The sequence below is a fragment of the Phascolarctos cinereus genome, unplaced genomic scaffold (genome assembly GCF_003287225.1).
Source record: "Phascolarctos cinereus isolate Bilbo 61053 unplaced genomic scaffold, phaCin_HiC Scaffold_9;HRSCAF=440, whole genome shotgun sequence".
NCBI classification, from domain to species: domain Eukaryota; kingdom Metazoa; phylum Chordata; class Mammalia; order Diprotodontia; family Phascolarctidae; genus Phascolarctos; species Phascolarctos cinereus.
This window is the reverse complement of record NW_027556402.1, coordinates 103885106-103908522: the sequence shown is the minus strand read 5'-3', so window position 1 is coordinate 103908522 and position 23417 is coordinate 103885106. Positions and strand designations below refer to the sequence as shown.

Here is a 23417-nt window from a genome sequence, read left to right as displayed (position 1 = left end):
CCCACCTCAGTGATAGAGATAGCCCCCTAACAGATAGTCTCATCTCCAGTGTCTTCTCCCCCTGACCTCTCCTTTCTGTTGCTACTCCACTGAAATTCTTTCATATTGCTAACCTGTGCTTGTGCATAGATGAGGTTACAGCATTCCTTCTTTGAATTCTTTCAGTGGAAAATGTTTGTCTACCTAGCGAAGTTCTAATTGCTTTACTTGGTGCTTTAAGCATTCTATAATCTCGAACTACCCTACTTTTCCTCCTTTATCTCATATTGTGCCCCTCCTGTGGTATAGCCAAACTGGACTGTGCCCTTGCCTGAAATGGCACGACTTTAGTTTACGCCCTCGTCATCTCTCCTGGACTGTTGCAGGGTCTGTCTAATTGGTTTCAGTACCCCAGGTACTCCAGTCTGTTCACCATACTGCCAAAGCAGTATTTTGTAAGCACAGATCTGACCATGGCACTCCCCTTCTCAATAAACTCCAGGGGAAGCACCTCTGTTTGATTTTTAAAAGCCTGCACAACCCACCGTCACATTACTACCCTTCCAATAAATTCTGAGATCCACCTGAAAGGGTTTTCTCCCAGTTCCGTATGGCACTTGCCACCTGTCTCTGTTTTTACACTGACTGCCAGCCCTCAAGCCTGGTATGCCCTTCCTCCATTCCTTTGCCTCCTTCAAGAATCCCTTTACTGCAGGCCATAGCTCAAGCATTTCCTTCAGGAATCCTTTCCTGATTCTCTCAATTGCTAGGCTCTTCCCTCACCAGTTTGTGTTTTACTATGTTATATTTATTCTCTATCTAATTAAATATGTTCTTAGGTCTCACTCAATAGAATAAAGCCCCTCAAGAATAGGAATGGTTTCATTTTTTCTGTTTATTGCTAGCATGTAGCATAGTGATTGTTGACTCTTTGAGCCTTCTGTGCTTGCCAGCCAAATTCCTGTCTGTCCTATAAACCCCAACTCAGAAGTTTAGGTAATATAAAAATGAAAATTATCAATAAAAGTTTACTAAAGCAAACACACGCTTAATTCCATCTACTCCACAAAGACTTCCCTGAGTTCCTGACCCCTGCAGAAACAAAACAACAGACCTTTCTCTTTAGACCTCAGGCAGATTTTTGTTTTATGCCGCTTACATGTATTACACTAATCTGTGTATGTGTCCTTTCCCACATTATACCATGAAGACAAGTATCTTACTTGATCAAAACTTTGTGTATTCTCCATTGCCTAGAATAGTACTCTGCTTATAGGTACTTAACAGATATTTATTGAATTGATCTTTTTGTTTGTATTTATAACATATCACATTTCACAGTTACAAAATGTTTTATATTTATTATCTGATTTGATCTTCACAACAATCCTGTCAGGTGGGTAGTCCAAATACATTATTAGACATTATTATGTGATACAATAAGTGCCAGAAGTGGTCTGCTGCAGTGCTCAAAACCTGGCATTGGTGAGATAACCATAGTACTTAAGCTGTGAATATTGCTTTCATTATTACTATTATTAACTGAAATTTGGTGCTTTGAGACTAAGTTCTCTACATTTATTACTTATTTATTACTCAGTGCCACCCTGTGAGATCTTAGCTGTTATCCCTATTTTACATATGAGGAAGTAGAGGATCAGAGAGGTTCTGACCTGCCCTGGAATACCCAGTTAGTGATATAGATAGGATTTCAAACCAGGTTTTTATTTATTTTTTAATTAATATTTTATTTCATTAAATATTTCCCAATCATATGTAAACAATTTTTAACAATCACCTTTTTAAATTTTGAGTTTCAGACTTTCCACTCCTTGAGAAGGCAAGCAATTTAATACTGATTATACATGTGAAGCTATGCAGAATATATTTCCATGTTTGCCATGTTGCAAAAGAAAGCGCAGACCAAAAAAATAGAAGAAAAATAAAGACTTTTTAAAAAAGTATGCTTCAGTCTTCAGAACTTATCTGTTCTTTCTCTGATGTGGATAGCATTTTTCATCATGGTTCCTTTGGAATTGTCTTGGATCATTCAAACCAGGTCTTTCTGACTCCAAGTGAAAATTCTGCTGTCCTGTACTGTTTCTTGTTTTTGTGGTTCAGGAAGCTGAAACTCAGAAAGGTTAAGTAGTTTTAGTTTTGCCCAGGGTCATAAGTAGCAAGTGGCAGAACTGAGAATTGAATGAGGACATGAGAAGGTTGAAGATATGATAGAAATAGAAAATGAAATAAGGTATAGATTTAAATTGAATGAACAAGAAATTTTGTATCAGGATTAGGATTAGGCATTTTTGAGTATGTGGCAGTGCTGTGTCCTGAAGCTTCACTTCTTTCCAACCCTAAGCAGTAACAGGTACAGTAACATGTAGATGGGTTGTTTGTCCTTCATTTTTAAAGAGGACCAGTGACATCACAGGTGATGTCTTGTGTGTGAATTGTATTGAAGTGAGGCAGAGTTGCATGAAGTCATCAGCCTCACTTTTTGTTCCCATTGGACACTAAAGTCTAGTGGCAGGACAAAAGTCAGGACAAGTGACAATGGCCCAGGATGCATTGGATGTCCTTGGCATCTTTGACGTCTGACCAAGCTCTGAGCACTCCACAGTGCCTGCTACAGATGCTTGCATGGCCATTGGACCAAATCTTCTCATTCACCCATTCCACCTGAGAAAGTCTTCAAGTGTAGACAGCCCCTAACTCACCGACAAATTTGATGCCTGCCAGTTACCTTCAGCCTTAGATGGTTTACTGGGGTGTGGCTCCTGTACATGCTACAGCTTCTTAGAGCCATAGTTGAGAGTTGGGTCAAGGTGGATGCTAGAGGTGGATGAGCAGCCCTTGAAAAGGGCTCAGCAAGCCGTCCCACCAGAGGTGCTGGTCTTCCATGAACACCCCAACATGCAAATATTGCATATACAACTGACTGATCAGCCACAACTGAGGTTACTATGCACGCTCAGTGTGGAGTCCATTTTGCACAGCTCTGCCTTGAACAGTCTTTACCAGTGGCCTAACCTAGACATTATTTATTATGTGTAAATAGTAGAAGTGTCTGCTACAGTGGCTAATCTTGGCATTGGTGAGATAACGATAATACTTAAGCTATGAACATTGCCTTAGAAATATATGTGTGTGTGTGTGTGTGTGTGTGTGTGTGTGTGTGTGTGTGTATACAATAAACCTCTCAGCCTGTCAATTGGAAGGCCATTGTGTTATACGAATTGTGACTAAACTTTTTGAATAAGGTAATTCATCAACAATTCATTCCAAGTATTTTTTGAGTGCCTACTATGTGTCAGAAACTGTTCTGGGCACTAGGGGATATAAATAGAAAAACAAACATCTCTCTACTCTCAGATGTTCCTCCAAATATTGATTATTTTATTGTGTATCCTGACCAAGTTTAGTTTATTTGAAAAATAGACTAAGCAGAGTTGGTTTCTCCAAGTTATTGAAAAAACATGTTTCAGCCTTGGCAGAAGATCATTTTCATCATAGAGATTGTTCCTTTGTACTGCTAACCTTTCCATAACTGTTGGTTCAGACTCAGCTAAGGAGAAGATACATTCCCTTTTTTCTTGGCAGGCATAATCAATAATCCATTGAGCACTGGTTGCCTTTTTCTTTTTATTGTCTCAAGCCATAAATGGAACAGTTAATATGGAAACTTTTGTGACCTCCTATCCTGTTCCCTTCTTTTCTTTCACGCTAATTAGGTTTGTTTTCTCACCTGTTTGCCTTCCATCTCCTATGACAGACGCTTAAGCATTTAGTCATTCTTTACAAGAAAATATAACATAGCTGAGAGAACAAAATACATACTGAATATATGCTAAGTAATTAGATGAAGTCAGGAACTCTCTCCATTTAACTTGAAGTTCCTTTTGGACAACTTATATTATTATGGATTGCTGTGTCAAAACTTGTTTTGCTGTGAGTAGTATCATATAATTGTCACAGTAACAGACTTCCCCTCTGTTAATTCCTTGCATTATTAAAAAGATTTTTTACTCCTTGAGTATGCTTTTTAGTAATGTACCTCTTATTTTTCCTTAGCGTGCATCAAATCTAGACTGGGCTGTTGCTTTATTATATCAAGGTACATTCTCACAATTTAAGAATATGATGAATAATTGCTAGAAAAATTCATTGAGCTTTATCAGTTTTCATTTCATATCATCAGTATCTTGGTATGGTGAAAGGAGTAAGGAGACATAATTTCAAATGGTCATGGAGTCAGGAGAGATAAGTTCAAATCTCATCCCCAAAATTTACTAGCTGTGTGGTCATGGGCAAGTCATTTAATTTTTAATGATCTTCAGTTTCCTCTTTTGTGAATGGAAGATAATAATGCCTGTAGTAACTTAACTTAGCAGATTGTTGTGAGGATTTTAAAAACTGGACTGATGTGTAAAGCATACCTGGCATGTGGTAGATACTGAATAAAGTGCTTTCCAAATCTTGGTGCCACATAAATATAAACTATTATTAATTTATAATAATATTATTACTGCTACTAATAATCACCATAATTTAAATGTCTTCAAAATGCTATAAAGTAATTTGATTTTGGACATAGCACAAGATACAATAGAATGGTGAAGTTAAGCTTGTAGTTGAGAAGTCAGATCATAACTGAAAGGTAATTTTTAAAAATAGATTTTAATTGATAGCTTTTATTTTCACATTGCTTAGATTTTCCTCTGCATAATTACTCCTTAGCCCAAGAGCTATTCTTTAATAACACCAAAAAAAATTTTTAATGAAAAAGAAGGAAAAGAGGGGAGAAATTTAGTAAAACTGTTCAACACATCAAAACAGTTTGACTTGTAATGCATTGTGAAAGGCTATGGTTGTGATAGCCAGTTGGGAGACCTGAGTGTAGTAGTAGAATTTCAGTCAGCATTTTTTCTCTGGTTATCAGATACAACTGGAAAAAACATCAGGCTTGGAATTGAGATGCCAGCTTTAGAGCTAACTTTGTCATTTAGTTATGACTTTAGTCAAGTTCCTAGACCTTTCCATTTTCCTCAACTGCAAAAGGGTCATTTAGTTTATCTGTCAAGGTAAGAGTAAGAACAATGTAGTGCAATGGCATATTTTGAAGTATGTTAGGGGAAAATAGCTTAAAAGTGTCATATAAATGAAAACTCTAAAAATTCATATCTAGGAGCTTTTTAGTGTAGGAAGATACTCAGTTTCCACATTCTAAATTTTGCATCGACCACATGATGATTCACAAAGTGTTAGAATTCCCCAGATGTCTTCAGTGTTGTTTGTAAACCATTGCTTTATAAGCAAAACTTGTTTTGTCAGATATCATGAAAATAAATAATCGTGGCTCTTTTTTTGATGCTTATATTTTCCTTTGACTTGGAAACTCTGGATTTGATCTTTGATAGCCCTGGAAGTTTTCATTTGGGGTTTCTTTCTGGAAGTGACCAGTATGTTCTTTCTATTTTTACTTTGCCATCTGGTTCTATGAGTTTTGGATACTGCTTAGCACAATGTCTGACACATAGTAGGCACTTAATGTTAATGACTGATTGACAGTTTTCATTTATGATCTGAGATAAAGTATCTAGACTTTTTTCTGATTATAATTTATTGGTTTTTGTCTGGGCAGTTCTAATTTTCAGGGCAGTCTGTTCTTGAGTAAGGATTTCTACCATTCCTTCTAAGGTGCCAGTTTTCCTTGCCATTCTTTCCTCTCTGGTTTTTCCATTATTTAGCTCTTATTCCATTTGCTCCAAGTACACCTATAGTCTCTGTGACCAGGACATTTTTTTTTTCTCTAAGCCTTTACCTGGACTTGTTATGGGCCTGCTATTTTCTTTTGGGGAACGGTTATCCCTTGGGACTGTTAAACCAAGATATTTCTTCATGGTGTTTGGAGTTTCCTTTGGGTGCCTTGGAGAGCTTATCCCCTATTGAATAGTGAGAGTAGGGCCTGCTGGGTCCTGAGTATAGTGCGCTGGAATAGATTACTTTTTTAAGGGACTCTGGGGCTACTCCAGAACTGGACTGTGTCTGAGGACATTCCTTTTCCTTTTTTAAAAAATTTATTTATTTTTTTTTTGCAAGGCAGTTGGGGTTAAGTGACTTGCCCAGAGTCACACAGCTAGTAAGTGTTATGTGTCTGAGGCTGGATTAGAACTCAGGTCCTTCTGATTCCAGGGCCAGTGCTGTATCCACTGCACCCCCTAGCTGCCCCATTCTTTTTTTTTTTTTCCCCACAGGGCTCCAGGATCTCTCTCAAATGTAGGCCCCATCTCATTCCTTTCCCCTTGCAGCTATGTTCAGGGGTTGTTCCCTTACTGTCCTGCAGTAAATATTAAGTACCTACTGTTCCAGAGCAGCTAGGTGGTGCAGTACATAGGGCCTGGTGAGTTCAAATCCAACCACAGACACTTACTAGCTTTGTGACCCTGGGCAAGTCATTTAATCCTGTTTGCCTCAGTTTCCTCATCTGTAAAATGAGCTGGAATAGGAAATGGCAAACCACTCCAGGATCTTTGCCAAAAAAACCCTGAAGGGGGTCACAAAGAGTCAGACATGATTGAAACAACTGAGCAACAGTGACTCTGTGCCAGGCCCTGTGCTAAGAGATGGTGATATAACAAGGTAAAAGACAGTCCCTGCTCTCAAGGGGCAATGAGCAACTTAAGGTTGCAAAGAGCTTTACATATATTACCTAATTTGTTTTCAAAACCACCTGAGGAAGGTAGTGATATTGTTATCTCCATTTTAGAGATGAAGAAACTAAGATAGAGAGGTTAAGTGATTTACACAGCATAACATATCCTGTAAATGTCTGAAGTGGGCCTAAAACTCTGGTCTTCCTGACTTAAAGCCTAGCACTCCATCTGCTGTGCCTTCTAGATGCCAAGTTTTCAGCTCTGCTCTGACCAGTCACTCTATCAGTAAACATTTATCAAATGCCTACTATGGTGCCAGGTGCACTGGGGATGCAAAAAGAAGCAAACAGTCCTTGTCCTCAAGGAGCTTATAGTCTGATGGGGGAGGCAGCAAGGAAACAAATATATACCAAAAAAAAGTTACATACAGTATAAAAAAATTAAGAGAGGGAAGGCACTAGAATTAAGGAAGATAAGAAAGGTTTCCTACAAAAGTCAGAAAAACCAGTAAATGAAGATGAGGAAGGAAGAGGATATTCCATGTGTGAGGAACCACAGGCTTCAGAAAATGCCTTTTTCGCAAGGCTTTTCTCCTGGCAGCTGGTTCTGTGCTGGTCCCCACAGCTGCACTCTCCTGAGCTAGAGGTAGGTTCAGGCTCTGTTTCTGGGTGTATCATACTGGGCAAAAAGTCCAAGTCAGTCCTAGGTTTCAGCAGGGACTCTGAGGTTCCTCTGGATTCGTAGGTTGGGTAGGGGAGAGTTGAGTTGATTCTTTCTTTGGCATTTCTTTGCATTTCTAAGCTGCCGATTCACTTTATCACCTTGACTTTGCACAAGCTGTCACCTGGGCCTGGAATGAACTCCCTCTTCATTTCTTTAGCCTCTTAGAACAAGGTTTTTTCCAAGACTCAGCTCATGTGTCGTCTTTTACATGAAGCTTTTCCTCATACCCCAATCCCTAGACCCTTTTTCTCCCCGTTACCTTATAGCTATTCTGTAAATACCTATCTAGGTATTTATAAGATCTTTGAAGGCAAAGACTGTTTTAGTTTTTTGTCTTTTTTTTTTTTAAGACAGGAAGTGTAAGTACTTAAATTCTTATGAATTTATTTGCCATTGAGGAATAAATAAATGATAGGGCAGTTGGTTGGCTTTGGGGAAAATGGTTGTGAAGGAAATAATGGGTAGCGCGGTTTAGGGTTATGAGGCATTTGGGGTGGAACTTAAGCCTATGTGTAGGCAGAGGGGAAGGAGCTAGTGGAGAAGAGAGGGGATTACAGAGGAGGGGATAATTGATGAAGCAAGGACTTGGCAAGTGGGATAGAGTGGGATAGAGATGGAACTATGAGCCTTAGAGGGTAAAGAAGGACATAATCAGTAAAGATACATTTAGTCCTTTGGAAACAGCAGTGTTGCCACTACTTCTTACAAAAAGTTACTTGCTTTTAAGTAGTTTTCCTTATCTTAAAAAGGGTGGGAAGAATTGCTAAGCTTCTGTCCTCTAAAGCTCTAGGTATCTTTGGTTACATTAGCGTATCTCTCACATATCTGTAAATAATGTCCATGTAGAAATACTAGTGAAATATTAATACAAAGACAAAATAACTGCAAAAATAGAGGCCACTTATTGTTTGTTGTTTGTTATTTGGTATTAACATCATCTTGATTTGTTTTCTTCTTTAGGAGTCCATCATGGCTCAAGAATCTCCCAAAAATTCAGCAGCAGAAATTCCAGTTACCAGCAATGGAGAAGTGGAAGATTCACACGAGCATGGCTTTAGCAGGGTATGACATATTTTTTGGTTTTAAAGCAAAGAATCACTAAATCATTGTTAATCCTTAAATGTTAAGGTAAAAATAACAGCCAAAAATTGGCATACTTTTTGGGAAAGGAGTATTTCTAAGTATTAAGTATTAATATGATGGGATGAAAGAGGCCATATTCTGTTAGGTATATAGCAAAATTAAGCTATAAATTAATAACCACTTAAGGTTTCCATTTTATGACCAGAACAACACTGTTCCTGAGGAATATAGGCCCTAAAATTTATAATGCTCTTAGAGCTAGTATATGCAAGCTGCCGCATAAAATCAATGAGGAACTTTGAAGAAGGACAGGAGTAAAAGATGTTTTCAAGAAATATAGGAAAAGAACAAGAGTTAGTCACATGGCAGGGGTGAGGGATGACAGGTGAACAGCCAAATGCTCCACTAGTACGCTCAAGATGTTGGAAAGGAGCAAGAAGGTTCTCCAGCATGTTGAATAACCCCCCTGTGGCAAACTCTTAGAAAAGACCAGGACAAGAGTTGTACAGGATGAGTAGTTGTGGTTGTTCTGTGATCTTTGTCGTTGGAGGGAACATCAGCGCTATGAGATCATAGATCCATTTGAGTTCTTAGAATTATGTTGTAGGTGAAAAAAATGTCGATGTAGATTGCCCTGTCTGAAATTGATCTTTTCTCGTCTCTTATATAAATGCTCTTAGTACAGTACTGTAGTTCCCAGTGAAATCCTTCTTGGCCTGGTACTAGCTAGCTTGGGCTTCTTGATTATGTAGGCACACATAAACTTTGTTCAGTGAAAAATAAAGACTGGTGGGGCCTTTTGTGCTTATGATTCTTCTACCTTTCAAAGTTTTAAGTCTAATCTGAATTGGAAAAATTTTGAACATAAAATAATTCTTTCTGTAGTTTTAAGGCTATATTCATGTGAGTATTTAGAACATGCGAAACATGTAAAAAGAATATAAATATATGATCTTGTTTCCTAAGGTCTAGAAGAACTTCTATGGAATATGTAGATACAAGGCTGGTTGCCCACCACCACATACATGCTTCTTTTTTGCTAAAAAGGTAGTTTAGCCCATTTAGGAAATCCTTACAAAAATGTAGGTGATTTCATTCTTAAGTTAGTTACATATTACTGTTCTATCATACAACTAGGTCTTCAGTTAAGTGTTTTCTAAGTATGTAGTTTTTCATAGTATCCAGAAAGTAATTAGTAGGAAATAAACCTTGAAAATCTTTATTGTTTAAAAATTTTAAGGGATTGATTGCAGTTGTTTGAAGTAAAAATCTTTCATTTTGCCCATTTAAAAGATGAATTTCCTGACGTATTATGTGTTGACTAATATTGAAAAAAATCCATCTCAGCCTCAAACTTTACATAAGTGATCTTCAGACTTGAAACATCTTTATCACAGCATATTCTTGACATGGGATTTCAACTCTCTAAGTCACCATAGAATGTCTTACAGATGAAACAAACTCTCAACAAGCTGAGCACATAACAGTGTTTTCACTGTTGGTTTCATTCATTCTTATGTTTAACAATGTAAAGATTCACTATTTTCCTAAAGGAATTTATACTGTGTACCAAAGAATTTGGTGTACAGATGATAAACCTTGATTTTAAAAAAAGGTTCAAAATATGCCCTGTGCAGAGTTAAGAGGTGAACTGTTATCAATTAGCTTTTAGGCAGCACTGAACAAAGTAAAAAATAAAAAACTTTTTGGTAGGCTCGTAGGGCTTGAGATGTAGAATGTTTGGGATCTTAAGGAACATCCAGTCCAGCCTACCCTTTTTACAGATGACAGAGTTGTGGCCTACATGGGTGAAGTGATTGTCCCAGGTCACACAGGTGGTAAGTGGCAGAGCTGAGATTCAAATATAGGCTCTGTGGCTACAAGCTTAGCACTCTGTCTGCTATATGATGATAGCCAGAATTTTATCTGGTTATAAAATTTTTTTAGTTAAGTAGAATAATAAGGAATTAAGGTATTTATTCATGAAGAATGCTATACCAGAAAAATGAAAAGCTATTAAATGCCCTTTTTTTGTGTGTGTGTGTGAGGCAATTGAGGTTAAGTGAGTTGCCCAGGATCACACAGCCAGTAAGTGTCAAGTGTCTGGGTTTCAGGCTGGATTTGAACTCAGGTCCTCCTGACTCCAGGGCCAGTGCTCTATCCACTGCACCACCTAGCTGCCCCCTTGTCTCTTGAATTCTTATCCTAAATTGTCTCTGCAAAATCTTACTAAAGGAAAAAAAATTCATTCTTCATATTCCCTCCCTCCGAAATGGATATGAGCTTTATGGCATAATCTGGACAGAAGGCTGCTTAACAACAATAAACCAGCCAGTCTCTTCCCTACACCCCCTTAAATAAAAGGAATTCTATCCCCAAACTTCTGTTTCTAATGCTGCCTGCTCCTGTTGTAAACAAACACATCACACTGACCTCTTGTCCTTTCAGTCAACCAGAAGTTTGGGGTCCTTTATTTAAAATGCATAGTTTTAAAAGATACTTGTCTATAGAGATCAATTAGTGGAACAGATTAGGGCATACCATATAGAGAAGCAAATGAAACTTGTAGCCTACTATTCAGTAAACTCCAAAACTCCAGTTACTGAGGTAAGAACTCGCCATTTGACAAAAATGGCTGGGAAAACTCGACAGAAGTTTAGCCTAAATTAGGTTTAGACCAACACCTCACAAGATGTACATCCCAGAGAAGCTCCAAATGAATACACGACTTAGATAGAAAAGGTCACATCTTGAACAAGTAAGAGGAGCAAGGAAGAAATTACCTTTTATATCTGTGAATAGGGAAAGAGTTTATGACCAAACAAGGGATAAAGAGATTCACAAAAGACAGTTTTGATTGCATAAAACTCAGAAGTTTTTGCGCAAATGTAATACATCCAAGATCCGAAGAGAAACAATTAATGGGGAGAAAACCCTACAGTAAATTTCTGTGATAAAGATCTTGTTTCCAAGATAGGTAAGAAATGGATTCAGATTTATAAAACCAAGAGCCATTATTCAGTTGATAAGTGGTCAAAGGATGTGAACAGGAAGTACTCAAGGAAAGAAATTAAAAAAACAATAACTATATAGAAAAAATTTTTCCTAAATCATTAATAATTAGAAAAATGTAAATTAAAGTAGCGCTGGGCTCTACCTCACACCCATCAGATTGGCAAAGTTGACAAAATGACCAATGTTGGGTGGACTGTAAGAAAATAGACACATTGATGTGCTGTTGGTAGAGCTGTAAATTAGTACAGCCATCCTGGAAAGCAGTTTGGTATGCCCAAGTTATTATACTCTGCACACCCTTTGACTCAGTGATGCAGCTACTAGGCCTAGGACCCAAAGATAGAGGGGAAAAAAACATATTTGTGGAAGCAGAGAATTAGAAACTAAGGGAGTGCCCAGCATTTAGGGAATGGCTGAACAAGTCATGGTATATGAATGTGATGGAATGCTATTGTGCTACAAGAACTGATGAAGGGGATGGCTTCAGGGAAACTTGAGAAGACTTGTGTGAACTGATGCAATGTGAAGTGAGCAGAACCATTTATACGATAACAGTATTGTAAAGGCAGAGAGCTTTGTCTGTTTGTTTGTTGGTCCCGGCCGGGGTGTATGGAGATGAGAGTAACATACCTAATGTGGGAGTTTGTTTTGCTTGACTATAAATATTTGTTATAAGGGTTTTTGTTTTGAGGTCCCCCCCCCACCCCATGGAGAGGGGAGTGAGGAATGGGAAGGAGAGAAAATAAGTGCTTGTTAGTTGAAAAAAAAATTAAAAATAAGTCAACTCATCTTTTTCAGTGTTCAGGCAGGCATTCAAAATGTTAAAATATCATTTTGCGTAATGAATTCTTAAGGCCGACAAGATCCTGCCATCATAAATTTACAAAATTTTCCTTTGTTTCTTTAATAACAGTAAGTTGGAGAGTAATTATGTGCTCATATGACAACACTTATATATTACCCTTTTACTTTGGCCCAAATTCATTGAATAAGTACAGTTATTAAAATTGTATTACATAATGTTGTGGTCATAGGCAGTGAAGACCACTGAGTCAAAGTTGTCGTCAACAAAAAAATTTGAAGATGTTTTTCTTAACCAGATTTGTAAAGATACTTAAATAGTTTTACTTTTCACCAGTTTTCCCCTTCTGTGTACTCATTAGTATCTGAACACTGTGTTGCAGCTTTTACTAACTTTATCTGGAATGCTTTGACACTGTTGCACAGATTCAGGGTATTATTTTCTTTGGTCATAACTTGGCTGCCCAGTAGGGGCTGCTATGACCTAAGCTGTGGAATTGGAGAGAGCACTTCTTAGGTGGTGATTACCACTGCCTAATTCTTGCTTCATTAATGGTTTGCTTTTTTAACCTGCTCATCAGGATCTTCATGATACTCTTGTATTCACATTCTAAGACTCTGAAATATGTAGCCTGGAGGTTGTAATGAAGTGTATTCAAGTAAAAAAAAATATTTTGCCATTCATTGACTCATATTGGCCATCTTTACACCTCTCTGGGTTTGATTCCTCATGTAAAATAGGTGTAAAATAGCTGGCTATGGAACACTTTCGAGCGACGTTAGCATTGATCTGCTTTCACTGGAAAGCAGAGTGTTTCATTTTTCTCTCTTTCTTGGCACTGCCAGTGGATAGAGCTGCCGTCTCTTCATCAGCAATACACCTGTCCTCAAATACTTTGTGAAGCCTGAAGATAAACTGAAACTGGCATACATCAGCAGCCACTGACACCAACATAAGAAGATGATTCAAGGGCCGGATCATATGCCTAAATATTGGTTATGAAAGCAATAATAATACAAAATAATGCTACCTAATGGAGTCAGGAAATCTTTGACACAATATCAGAGAGCTAGAAGTGCTCCTGAAATGCAGCACATCTTTACTATGCCAGGATTGCCCAGGATTTCCCCTTAAGAATTATAGTTATTGGTAGAGGGTTACCTCCAGCCATCAACCCAAATTCCTGCCTGAGTGAAGAAAATGAGCAAACATTTTTATTTGTGTTACATAAAATCTTGAACTGCAATAAAATAAAATAAAAATAAAAAGTTTTATTTTCCAATCAGTGGCTAAATGGGAAATAATTCCACCCTTTTCCCTCTCCTCAGGCCTTTTAAAAGCTTAGAAATCTTTAAATCTTTAAGAAAAACTGCATAGTACTTTTTGACCTCATAGCATGTATCTGAAATAAATGCTATTATGACGTCTGCCGCAAATGCCAGGGCCCTACTTTGCAAGTGGTTCTTGTGATGCTCCTTTTCCCTTACTTCACCCCTCCCCACCCCCAGCACCATGCTTTGCATGTAATAGGTTCAGTATTGGCATATTGGTGTCAATATTGGTGAGTTCATCGGTTAATTATAGTTTCACCAATTTTAAGGACTGATAAAATAAGAGGATAGAGAAGTGATACTTCCAGCTTTGCAAATTTTAAGTTGCAAGAGGGGTTTTTGCATCTTCCAAGTACTTGCCTTTTGAGGTGATACTTTTCACATAAAGTGTTAAATGATTTAAAAGTCTGTGCCTTGGGCGGAGGCGGGGGTCAGGGGGTGCAGCTAGGTGGCGCAGTGGATAGAGAGCACTGGCCTTGGAGTCAGGAGGACCTGAGTTCAAATCTGGTCTCAGACCAGACACTTGACACTTACTAGCTGTGTGACCCTGGGAAATAACTTAACTCCAATTGCCTTGCCAAAAAAAATTAAATTAAATTAAAAAAAATAAATGTGTGTCTCTGAGACATATTAAATTATACTAAAAATTCTGTATAAGGTCCCCTGTTGATAAAAGGCCTGAACTGGGGTGGTAGCAGTGAGAAATGAAAGATGGGACTAGATGCCAGAATTATTAAGGTTCAATAAGACTTGGCAACTGGTTTGATATAGAGGGAGAGGGAAGAGTCAAAGACATTAATAATAATTTATGTAATACTTAATAAATGACATAGCACTTTAATGGTTTATAAAATGCTTTATATACATTCTTTAATTCGAATCTTACAACTCTTTCATTTAGAGACTGGTTATTAGTCCCATTTTACAGATAAAGAAATGCAGGCTGGGAAGGCTAAGTGAATTATTCGTAGTCACACAGCTAGTAAGTGTCAGAGGTATGGGGTTTAAACTCCACATTTGGAATTCTATCTACTGTAAGCTTCTTGAGAATAGAGATTATTTCATTCCTTGTGTTTGTATCCCTCTCGCCTAGCACAATTCCTGGCACATAACAAGCACTTAAAAAATATCTGTTGATTGATTTATTATACCAGACTGCTTCTCAAGAATGATGCCAGCAAAATTTGGTAACAGGTAGGATGGGGATGCTCTCAACAGAAATAGGAAAGTTGGAAAAAGTAAAGGGATTGGAGAGAAATCTAATTAGTTCTGTTTTGGACTTCTTGTGTTTGAGATGCCAGTACAACAAGAGTTCTTAAACATTTTTTGTTTCATGGACTCTGGCAGTCTGAAGCCTATGGATCTCTTTCCAGATTCTTTTAAAATTCATAAAAAATATAGATAGGATGACAGAAAACAATTATATTGAAATAATCAAAATATTTTTTTAAAAATATGCTTATAGACTCAAGTTTAAAAATCCGTGCTCTATCCTGTGGTAATTAGTATTTTTTAATTGTTACTTTAAAAGTATGCTTCAAAATTTGCTTTTTGGAGCAGATACATTCACTCCACCAACTACCTGCTATATACATTAAGAAAGCAAAAGAAGAGGCCCAGGATAGAGCTTTTGGGGACACCTTGGCTTACGAAGTGGGAGATGCATGATCCAGCAGAGGAGACTGAGAAGTAGTAAGAAGAAAACCAAGAGAGAGCAGTGTCACAGTAGCCAGGGGAGAAGAGAGTATCCAGGAAGAAGGGAGGCTGACATCATCAGAAGCTGCAGAGATAGCAAACAGAAGTCTGACTGAGAAAAGACACTTGAATTTATCAGATATTACTGTTGACCTTTAGAGAGCAGTTTATCCTGTATTGGTGTCAGAAGCCAGATTGTAAGAATCTCACCATTTTCCTTAACCTTTTAAATTATAGTACTGAATTGCTGACAGTGCCTGGCATGTTTTCAATTATGTGTATTCTCCAGTATATTTGGTAAGTGTCCTCTGTCGTATGGTGTTTGGGTATGTGCCCAGTTTCAGAACATCTTTTAGATTGAGCAAAGCATGCTCTTTAAAGTCTGTTAACATGGTAAGTTCTTCCACCAAAGTCCTACTCTGGTTTGTGGGGTGGAGGTGACTCTGTGTTCTTGAAGGCTTTACCAGTGGAGCACAAATTCTTTCCAAGTTGCAAAAGGCCTTGCAAAGAACAGGCCTCAAAGATGTAGGTCTGTTATCTGAAAACTATCCTAGCTTAGTTCAAGAAAGTTTATCACTGAATTAGCTGCAGGGGGATCACTTCTATTTGTTATGCCAAAACAAATCTCAGAGACCATCTACTAAGATATCTATGCCAAAATGTTTTAATTTTGTGTAATCAGAATTGACTCATATCTTCATATCTTCAATGAGTCTGTTAAGATGAGTTGTGGTCTGCCTTGGTAGACAGATTGCTCATCTGAGTGAAATCCTGGATCTTTGGAATAATAAGTAATATGCTAGCTTATTCAACACAGTGTCCTGCTTTATTGCCCCCGTGCTTCACGAATATCACTCTGGGTTTTTAAAGAGTGTGTTTGTGGAACACAAACTCTCTCTGGTTTTAGTGTTCTAGAAAGGCTTTGAGTATAGTTCCAGCAACAGACTGTATCTGCTATATGGAGATCAGCCTAGCTGAATATGGGGAGATTCACCACCTGTAGGCTGATCATATGGTGATAAATTCTTTGGCCAAGGCAAACTCATGAACCAAAGAGAAATAGAAAATGACCTTGTTCTTGTATGATTCCATTATGATTCTGTAAATATAGTGCCAGAGTGACAGAATTTGTAAATTCACTATTGGAACTCTAGAAGTTAGGTCCTGGTACAGTGACTGAGTAGACATATTATAGGAACGAAATTATATATGTGTCCATTCTTACTATTGACGCTGAAAAACAGGAAAAATTAATAAAAGACAAGCCATAAACATAGATTATCATCATTTTCTAAGGAGGGTTAATTGAAATCATTCATCTTGACAGGGAGACCAAAAAAGACCTTTGAAAACTCTATAAACAGATTATCTTCCTGGGGTAGGGAGGAGTTAAGCAGCCAAGTGCCGCTGTGGTTTAGAAGACAAATTTGTTTATAAAATCTTAGCAGAGTAATGGTGAAAAGATTATGAATGTTATCGCCTCATGAAATGCCAAAGAGTAGTTTACATAAAGCTTGTTGGTGAGAGGCCTAATTAAGCCACATAATCCTGTGATCATTTAAGGTTGAAACTGGGAGGAGAATAGCCAAGAAATGAAAAATGGAAGAAATCTGTAAAGATTTCCATAGCAAAATCTTTTCTCTATCTGTTACAGTAGAACCATCACATTTGGACTCTATTATCATAATCCCTGATGGTGTTGCATGAAGAAGTAGAAATGACACTGAAAAGATGTGGAGAAAAGCTAGACCAGAACACATATGCCCAGAAGAGGTCAAGGCTGGAAGCAACATAATTCTGAGGGCATTGAGGAATCAAATCTTAAAATAATCTGAACAAACACTTGGGAAAAAATCAAGACCTTCCAATTATTTTTTTCAAAGACTGTCCGGAAACTGTCAGCTACTAATCTGTATGTTAACTTTTCTATCTCTACAAATCTTCATGAGAGAAATCTACACTGTGCATCAAAGGCATTGCTGAATAAGACATGAGAACTGTGAATATGGGGGTTTTCATAAACAATATTCTACCACAGACCACTGAGTCCATTGTGCTTATTGTTTTATCATTGTTCAGCTGTTTTAGTCATTTCTGAGTCTTCGTGACCCCATTTGGGGTTTTCTTGGCAAGAGACTGGAGTGGTTTGCTATTTTCTTCTCCAGCTGTTATTACAGATGAGGAAAGTAAGACAAACAGGGTTAAGTGACTTGCCAAGGGTCACATAGTAAGTGTCTGAGGCTTGATTTGAACTTAGGGCCTTCTGACTCCAAGCCTAGCGCTCTATCCATTGTGCCACCCAGCTGCCCTATTGTTTGTTTACCATAAAACAGTGTATTTGATTCAGTAAACCAGCTCCTTGAAAACTCTTCCAACAAAGTATTGCCAATACACGTTAAAATCATAAAAGTTGGCTTCTGAGATATGACAGCAGAGATAACTTTAATCCTCTGAATGCTAATATCCTGTGAAGCATAAAATAGGGAAGTAAGTGCTCTCCAAAGCTGTTTGGAGGATGCTGAATACAGCCTAAATGGAAGTTGGAACTCCTATAAAAGGTGATGTCTTCCAGATGATATTCTGTGGATGGCATTATATGGATCACATCAAGCCCCAGAACAAGGCAGAGGCTCACACTGGAAAAACCAAATGGATGAAGAATCCCTTTTGTACCAACTATGATATGCATTTGGATGGACAGCCCATAGTACTATTGTATCAGTATATTTGACAGACATTGCAGTTGGACAAATATTTGGGCTTAGAATTTATAAGAGGAGATGTATGGATGGGTTTTCTTTGAGAAGTTATGAAGTACTTGTAATGACCCCAAGCTTTTCTCTGAAACAAAGGCTCACTGAAAATCATTGTTTTTTTTGGTGATACTACATGTTTGTGAGGAATTAAGGTTGAATATTACCAAAAGGCAATGAGAAAGCATGTGATAAGTGTGAGTATGCTACAGCATGTTACGAATGCAGAATTGTACAAGAATGACATATCATGACAGACGTGTATAACCAGAAAGAGATTCTTTGAGAGATAGCTGATGGTCAATACATATGCTCTATTCATATATATGCAATATCAAGAAATCTGGAAGAAGGTCCTCTAACCTGTTAGATGAACTCCCCTGTGAGGGATTTATGGGAGGACGTAAACCAGTCACATGGAATGAGGTGTGAAGGGACCTCACTCTGAACCAGCTGTAATCTGAATCATTGGAGATCGTACCATTAATGAAATCATAGATGGATCAGAATATACTGTCATGAACTTGAAATTGAACAAAATTTTCTACCATATAATTTAGTTAATGGGAAATTATTGTGGTTGTGAATGGTCAAACTCTAAACTGACAACTTTATGGCCATTTTTTTAACATGATTCAAAAAAATGACAAAAATTTATTTATTTAGAATTTATCCTCAAATCCATCATGTTGTGGATTAACTTGATTAATTGGGAAAAGTATGTATTAAAAAGTTGTACTAAATGCTTCACAAATATTAGAACAAAGTAAATAGAAATTGGATTGAGTTAAAGGGTCAGAATTAGGAAGAAACCTTAAGAGATAACCTAATTCCACCTTTTCATTTCACAAATACAGACCATGGGTGCTAAGTGACTTGCTCAAGATTATGTAGTAGTAAGACCAGGATTTGAACCCCAGGCCTCTGGATCTGGATCTAGCATTTTTGCCATTGAACCCTGCTGCATAAATCTTGTTCAAGTTTGCCAGAAAATCATTGAGCTAGTCTGAATCTTTGAGAATTGAATATTGATGGCAAAAAAAGGTTTATATTTCACTCTCATCTCTGAAGGCTCCAAATAGATACGGTGGTAGATTTTATAAGGGCCTTGCCTACTACTAAGCTAGATTTGTCATCCCAAAGCCTTTAAAGAAGACACAAATGTGTGTTGTATTCATTGCCTAATCAGTCATGGTTTATACATCCATTGCACTCTCATTTTGTGTTGCATTTGGATGCCATACCACTGTCAAAAAGGCTTCTCTGTTAAGGATCTGAAATGATCTATGTGTACCATATCAAGATAAGGAGAGTCTTGAACTGAAGCTGCCTAGAATTAGTACTGTTTTGATTTGATTTTTATTTTTGCTCTATTTAGAAATAGTGGTTTACTGAAGAACTAATGAATAACAAATACCCTTTTTTAGTTTTGTGTTTATTGAATGAATTTTTTTAGGTCATGGGTATAATGTTTGATAAGTTATTAATCATTAATACTCGTCATCTATTTCCCAGAACATGGATATTGTGGGAAAAGTCACATTTTGACATTTCTGTACCTGCTTTAAGACTTCTTTTTTAGTTGAGGATATGGTATCATTTAACAAACCAATTAACGTAGCATGTAAAAGAGCTGCAGTATTCTTTCTAATATGGAAATTTAAGTAATGTATTTTGACAGAACCATGTTACGTTTCATAGCAGTGGTAAAGAGGCTTCTGAGAGACTTAGATGTGAATTTTCTGTTGTTTGCTGCTGAAAGGTGTTCAGAAAGATGATTTTTAAAAAATAAGTGATGTGCTGACACTGATCAGCTAGAGGTCTGGTTCTTTGGCACTTTGTATCTTTAATATATATTATTTTTTACCTTTTGCTGCTAAAAATCTGGTCAGGCTTTAAGGGAAATCATTTCCTGGAAAACCATTTTAGGGTTTAGCTGACATTTTCATACTGGCACAGTATCAGTGTCTTTCACTATTTCAACAATACTGTGTGGAGGACAGTGATAAGGCTATTCTACATTATGAATATAATTCATATTTTAATGATTTTAATATAAATATAAATATTTGTTGATTTGACACAGTGTGAATAATTATGCTTCTGAGTTATTTGATGTTAAATGGAGTGCTACAGCATCCATAGTAGGATCACTTTTTGAAGAAGTGTGAAAAGTAATTATTGGGGATTTTAAAAAATTCCTATGGAAAATGAGATATTATTTAGCATAGATAAGAAACTTGTACTTTCAAGGACATGATATAAATAGGATTGTGGAGTGTTACATATTTGGCTGAACGGGTTTTAAGTTTTTATTCCAAAATTATTGTTAACATTACATTCCTGCGTGGAAAGATGATATTTATAACTCATGAGACCTTTGTCAGTATTAGGGTAGTTGGAGGAAAAAAATTATATGTATGTAGATAGATAGATAGATAGATGGCACAGGGTGAGTTGAAGATTAAGGGGTCATATCTGGAGAATAAAATTAAGGATGAGGGAGGATTATACTCGGAGAAGAAGAAAGGGAGAGGTAGAATGGGGTAAATTATCTCACAAAGAAAAAAAAACAGAAAAGAAAAGTCTCTTACAGTGGAAGGGAAGCAGGGGAAGGTGAGAGGGAATGAGTAAATCTTATTCTCATAGGTTTTGGCTTAAGGAGGGAATAACATACACATTCAATTGGGTATGGAAGTTTGTCTTACCCTACAAGAAAACAGGGGGAGAAAGGGACAAGAGAGCAGGGTGATGATAGAGAGGAGGGTAGACTGGAAAAGGGTGTAATCAGAAGTAAATACTTCTGAGGAGGAACAGGGTCAGAAGAAAGAATAGAATAAATGGAGGGGCAGAATAGGATTAAGGGAAATAGAGTTAGTTTTTCACAACATGTTTGCTATGGAAGTGTTTTGCATAACTGCACATGTACAACCTATATTGAGTTGCTTGCCTTTTTGATGAGGGTGGGTGGGGAGGGAGAAAGAGAGAAAATTTGAAACCTAAAGTTTTAAAAACATATGTTTAAAAAAAAGTTTTCACATGCTATCTTGAAATAAGAAATACAGGAAATGGGGTACAGAAGTCTGTCCTGCCCTGCAGGAAAATAGAAGGGGAAGGGGATAAGAGAAGGGGGGAGACAAAGAAAAGAGGACAGACTAGGGGAAGGGATATTCAGAATATATGCCATCTTGGGGTGGGGGGAGAGTGAGATGGGTTGAAAACTACAAATAAATTTATATCAAAATTATTGTTAACAAATTAAGGTAAACATAAAAGAAGGGAGCCTCAAGAGATCTGGGCAGTAGGTTTTAAATAACATAAGGAAAACACTTTTATTTTGTACTAGAAGAAAGTTGACCATTAAGAAGCACTTGAATTTCTTTGTCTAAATCCAAGGATTTTCATCCTTTTTTGTGTCATGAACTCCCTGTGACAGCCTGCTGAAGCCTATGGAGCCCTTCTCCAAATAGTTTTTCAATGCATCAAATAAAATACATCAGATTACAAAAGAAACCAATTAAATTGAAATACAGTTTTTAAAATATTTTTTAATTCACTAACCCAGGTTAAAAACTCTAAACTTAGGTAAATTCTGTGATAAGAAGTGTTTCTAAATTGCTACTTTAAAATATGCTTCAAAATTTGCTTTTCAGAGAAGATGTATGTATGTATATACATATGTTTGTATTTGTGTGTGTGTGTATGTGTGTGTGTGTGTATGCATATATATATCTCTAATACACACACACACATATACACACGTATGCATGCATGTTGGGGGGGTGGAGAAAGAGGACAGACAGAAAATTATAGTTATTTGTGTCTACATTTACTAGCCATAAAAAGTTGGTATTTTGTTTCGGGGGTTAGTACTAAAGGGTTTTTTTTGTTATTTGTCTTTTTAAAGGAGTTGATTATCTAAGTCCATTAAATATCTAGTATGTGAATAGAATTTGATGCTTGGTGAGGTTATGCTAAAAATGAAGAATTATATTTAAATGTACCTTAGAGTAAGTACATAAAAGAATTATTTACAGCCATTACTTGGATAACATTGCTGCAGGTGATGTGTTTTAAAATTTTTTAGTGCCAGGGCCTGCCTAGTTTAATCTTGTTGACACTTCCCTGATGATATTAAATTTTGGTAATTTAGTATTTGGAGTGAGAATGATGTACATGTGGGAGCCAAAATTAATTTTCTGAGCTCTTAATGAGAAAATAACTGGGTACCTATCTACAGTCTACATTGTTTTTTATTTTATTATCTGATGTGATAATTACATAGTAGATGCACAATAAATACTAATCTACTTCTGCTCCCAGCTCTTTGTTCTATCCTCATCTCTCAACTACCCCTGCTTTTTAAAATCAAAATATATCCGGAATGTATGTGAAAGTATAGGATATGGAAGTATGTTGCAGTGATAGTGTTGTAACTCTGATAAGGATGGTAACCTGTGTTATATCATTCTCTTATTAGTTTTGACATTCATTTGGAATTTTAAATCCTAGACTTTATAAAACTTTTGTAATTTTATCAGAAGTAACCTACTACTTGATTCTGCATAATAACATCAGACAGTGCAGCAACCAGAGTATTAAAGATGTAGAACAGTTCTGTTTAGTCCCTTTTTAAGTGGAGCTTTTTTCTTTCTAATGTTTGTTTAAAAGAACTTGCTCCTTGAAAATCTGGCTTCTTGGTCTTGACCTTTCAATCAAGTCCCAAGTGTGTTTTGTAATATCTTTCAGTTTCTATAGAAATTACTGTCAGAAGTTCTACCATTTACTAGGGAGATCACTAGGTAGAGAAAATGAATGGGGATGAAAAAATCCCTCTGGCTCTTATTAACTTGTTTATATACACTTGTTTAATGTGCTGATAGTTATGTTTGAATTTGTAGGGCTATTTGTGTTTTTCAGAATAGATAATGTAGAAGCCTAGAAATCATACATAAAATACTAATTTTTATCTTAGTCCTACTAGTTAGAAAATTTTCCATTTTACGTTCTGGGTAGTAAGCTAGCATATTTTTTCTAAAAAAATTTCTGTATTTTTTAGGAGGGGTCAAAGAGAATGAATAATTTTTTAGAATTAGAGAGTGTTGACTTTTCCTTGCATTTTTGTTGAGTATAACAAATTCACTTTATGTGTGTAAATGCTTTCTGGCTGATTATTAGCAACTAACTTTAATTATACTATCAGATAACTGCAGTAGAAACATCCGTAACTAATGATAGTTTTCTGATTATTTGCTATGCTATCATAATTTATAATTGCTCGTTGCAAAACTCTTGAGACTAATGGCCTCTGTGGCTTAGCAAGGAGCTTGTGGAGCTGGAAAATCAAGAATCACGTAAAGGTTATACTTGTAGAAAACTC

The 23417-nt window shown here is 36.8% G+C and overlaps 1 protein-coding gene across 7 annotated transcripts in view; it reads left to right on the top strand.

Annotated features, from left to right (window-relative positions):
* Window positions 1-23417, top strand: part of ARFIP1 (ARF interacting protein 1) — a 151277-nt gene that overhangs the window by 26690 nt on the left and 101170 nt on the right. For 6 of the 7 annotated variants that reach the window (XM_020994046.2, XM_020994044.2, XM_078148782.1 and 3 more), the window contains one exon: window positions 8319-8420. In XM_020994046.2, coding sequence (XP_020849705.1) covers window positions 8328-8420 — 93 coding nt within the window. In that variant the 5' untranslated portion in view covers window positions 8319-8327. Of the gene's footprint in view, window positions 1-8318; window positions 8421-23417 lie in introns of those variants that run through there. The other variant, XM_020994048.2, reaches the window with a different exon arrangement.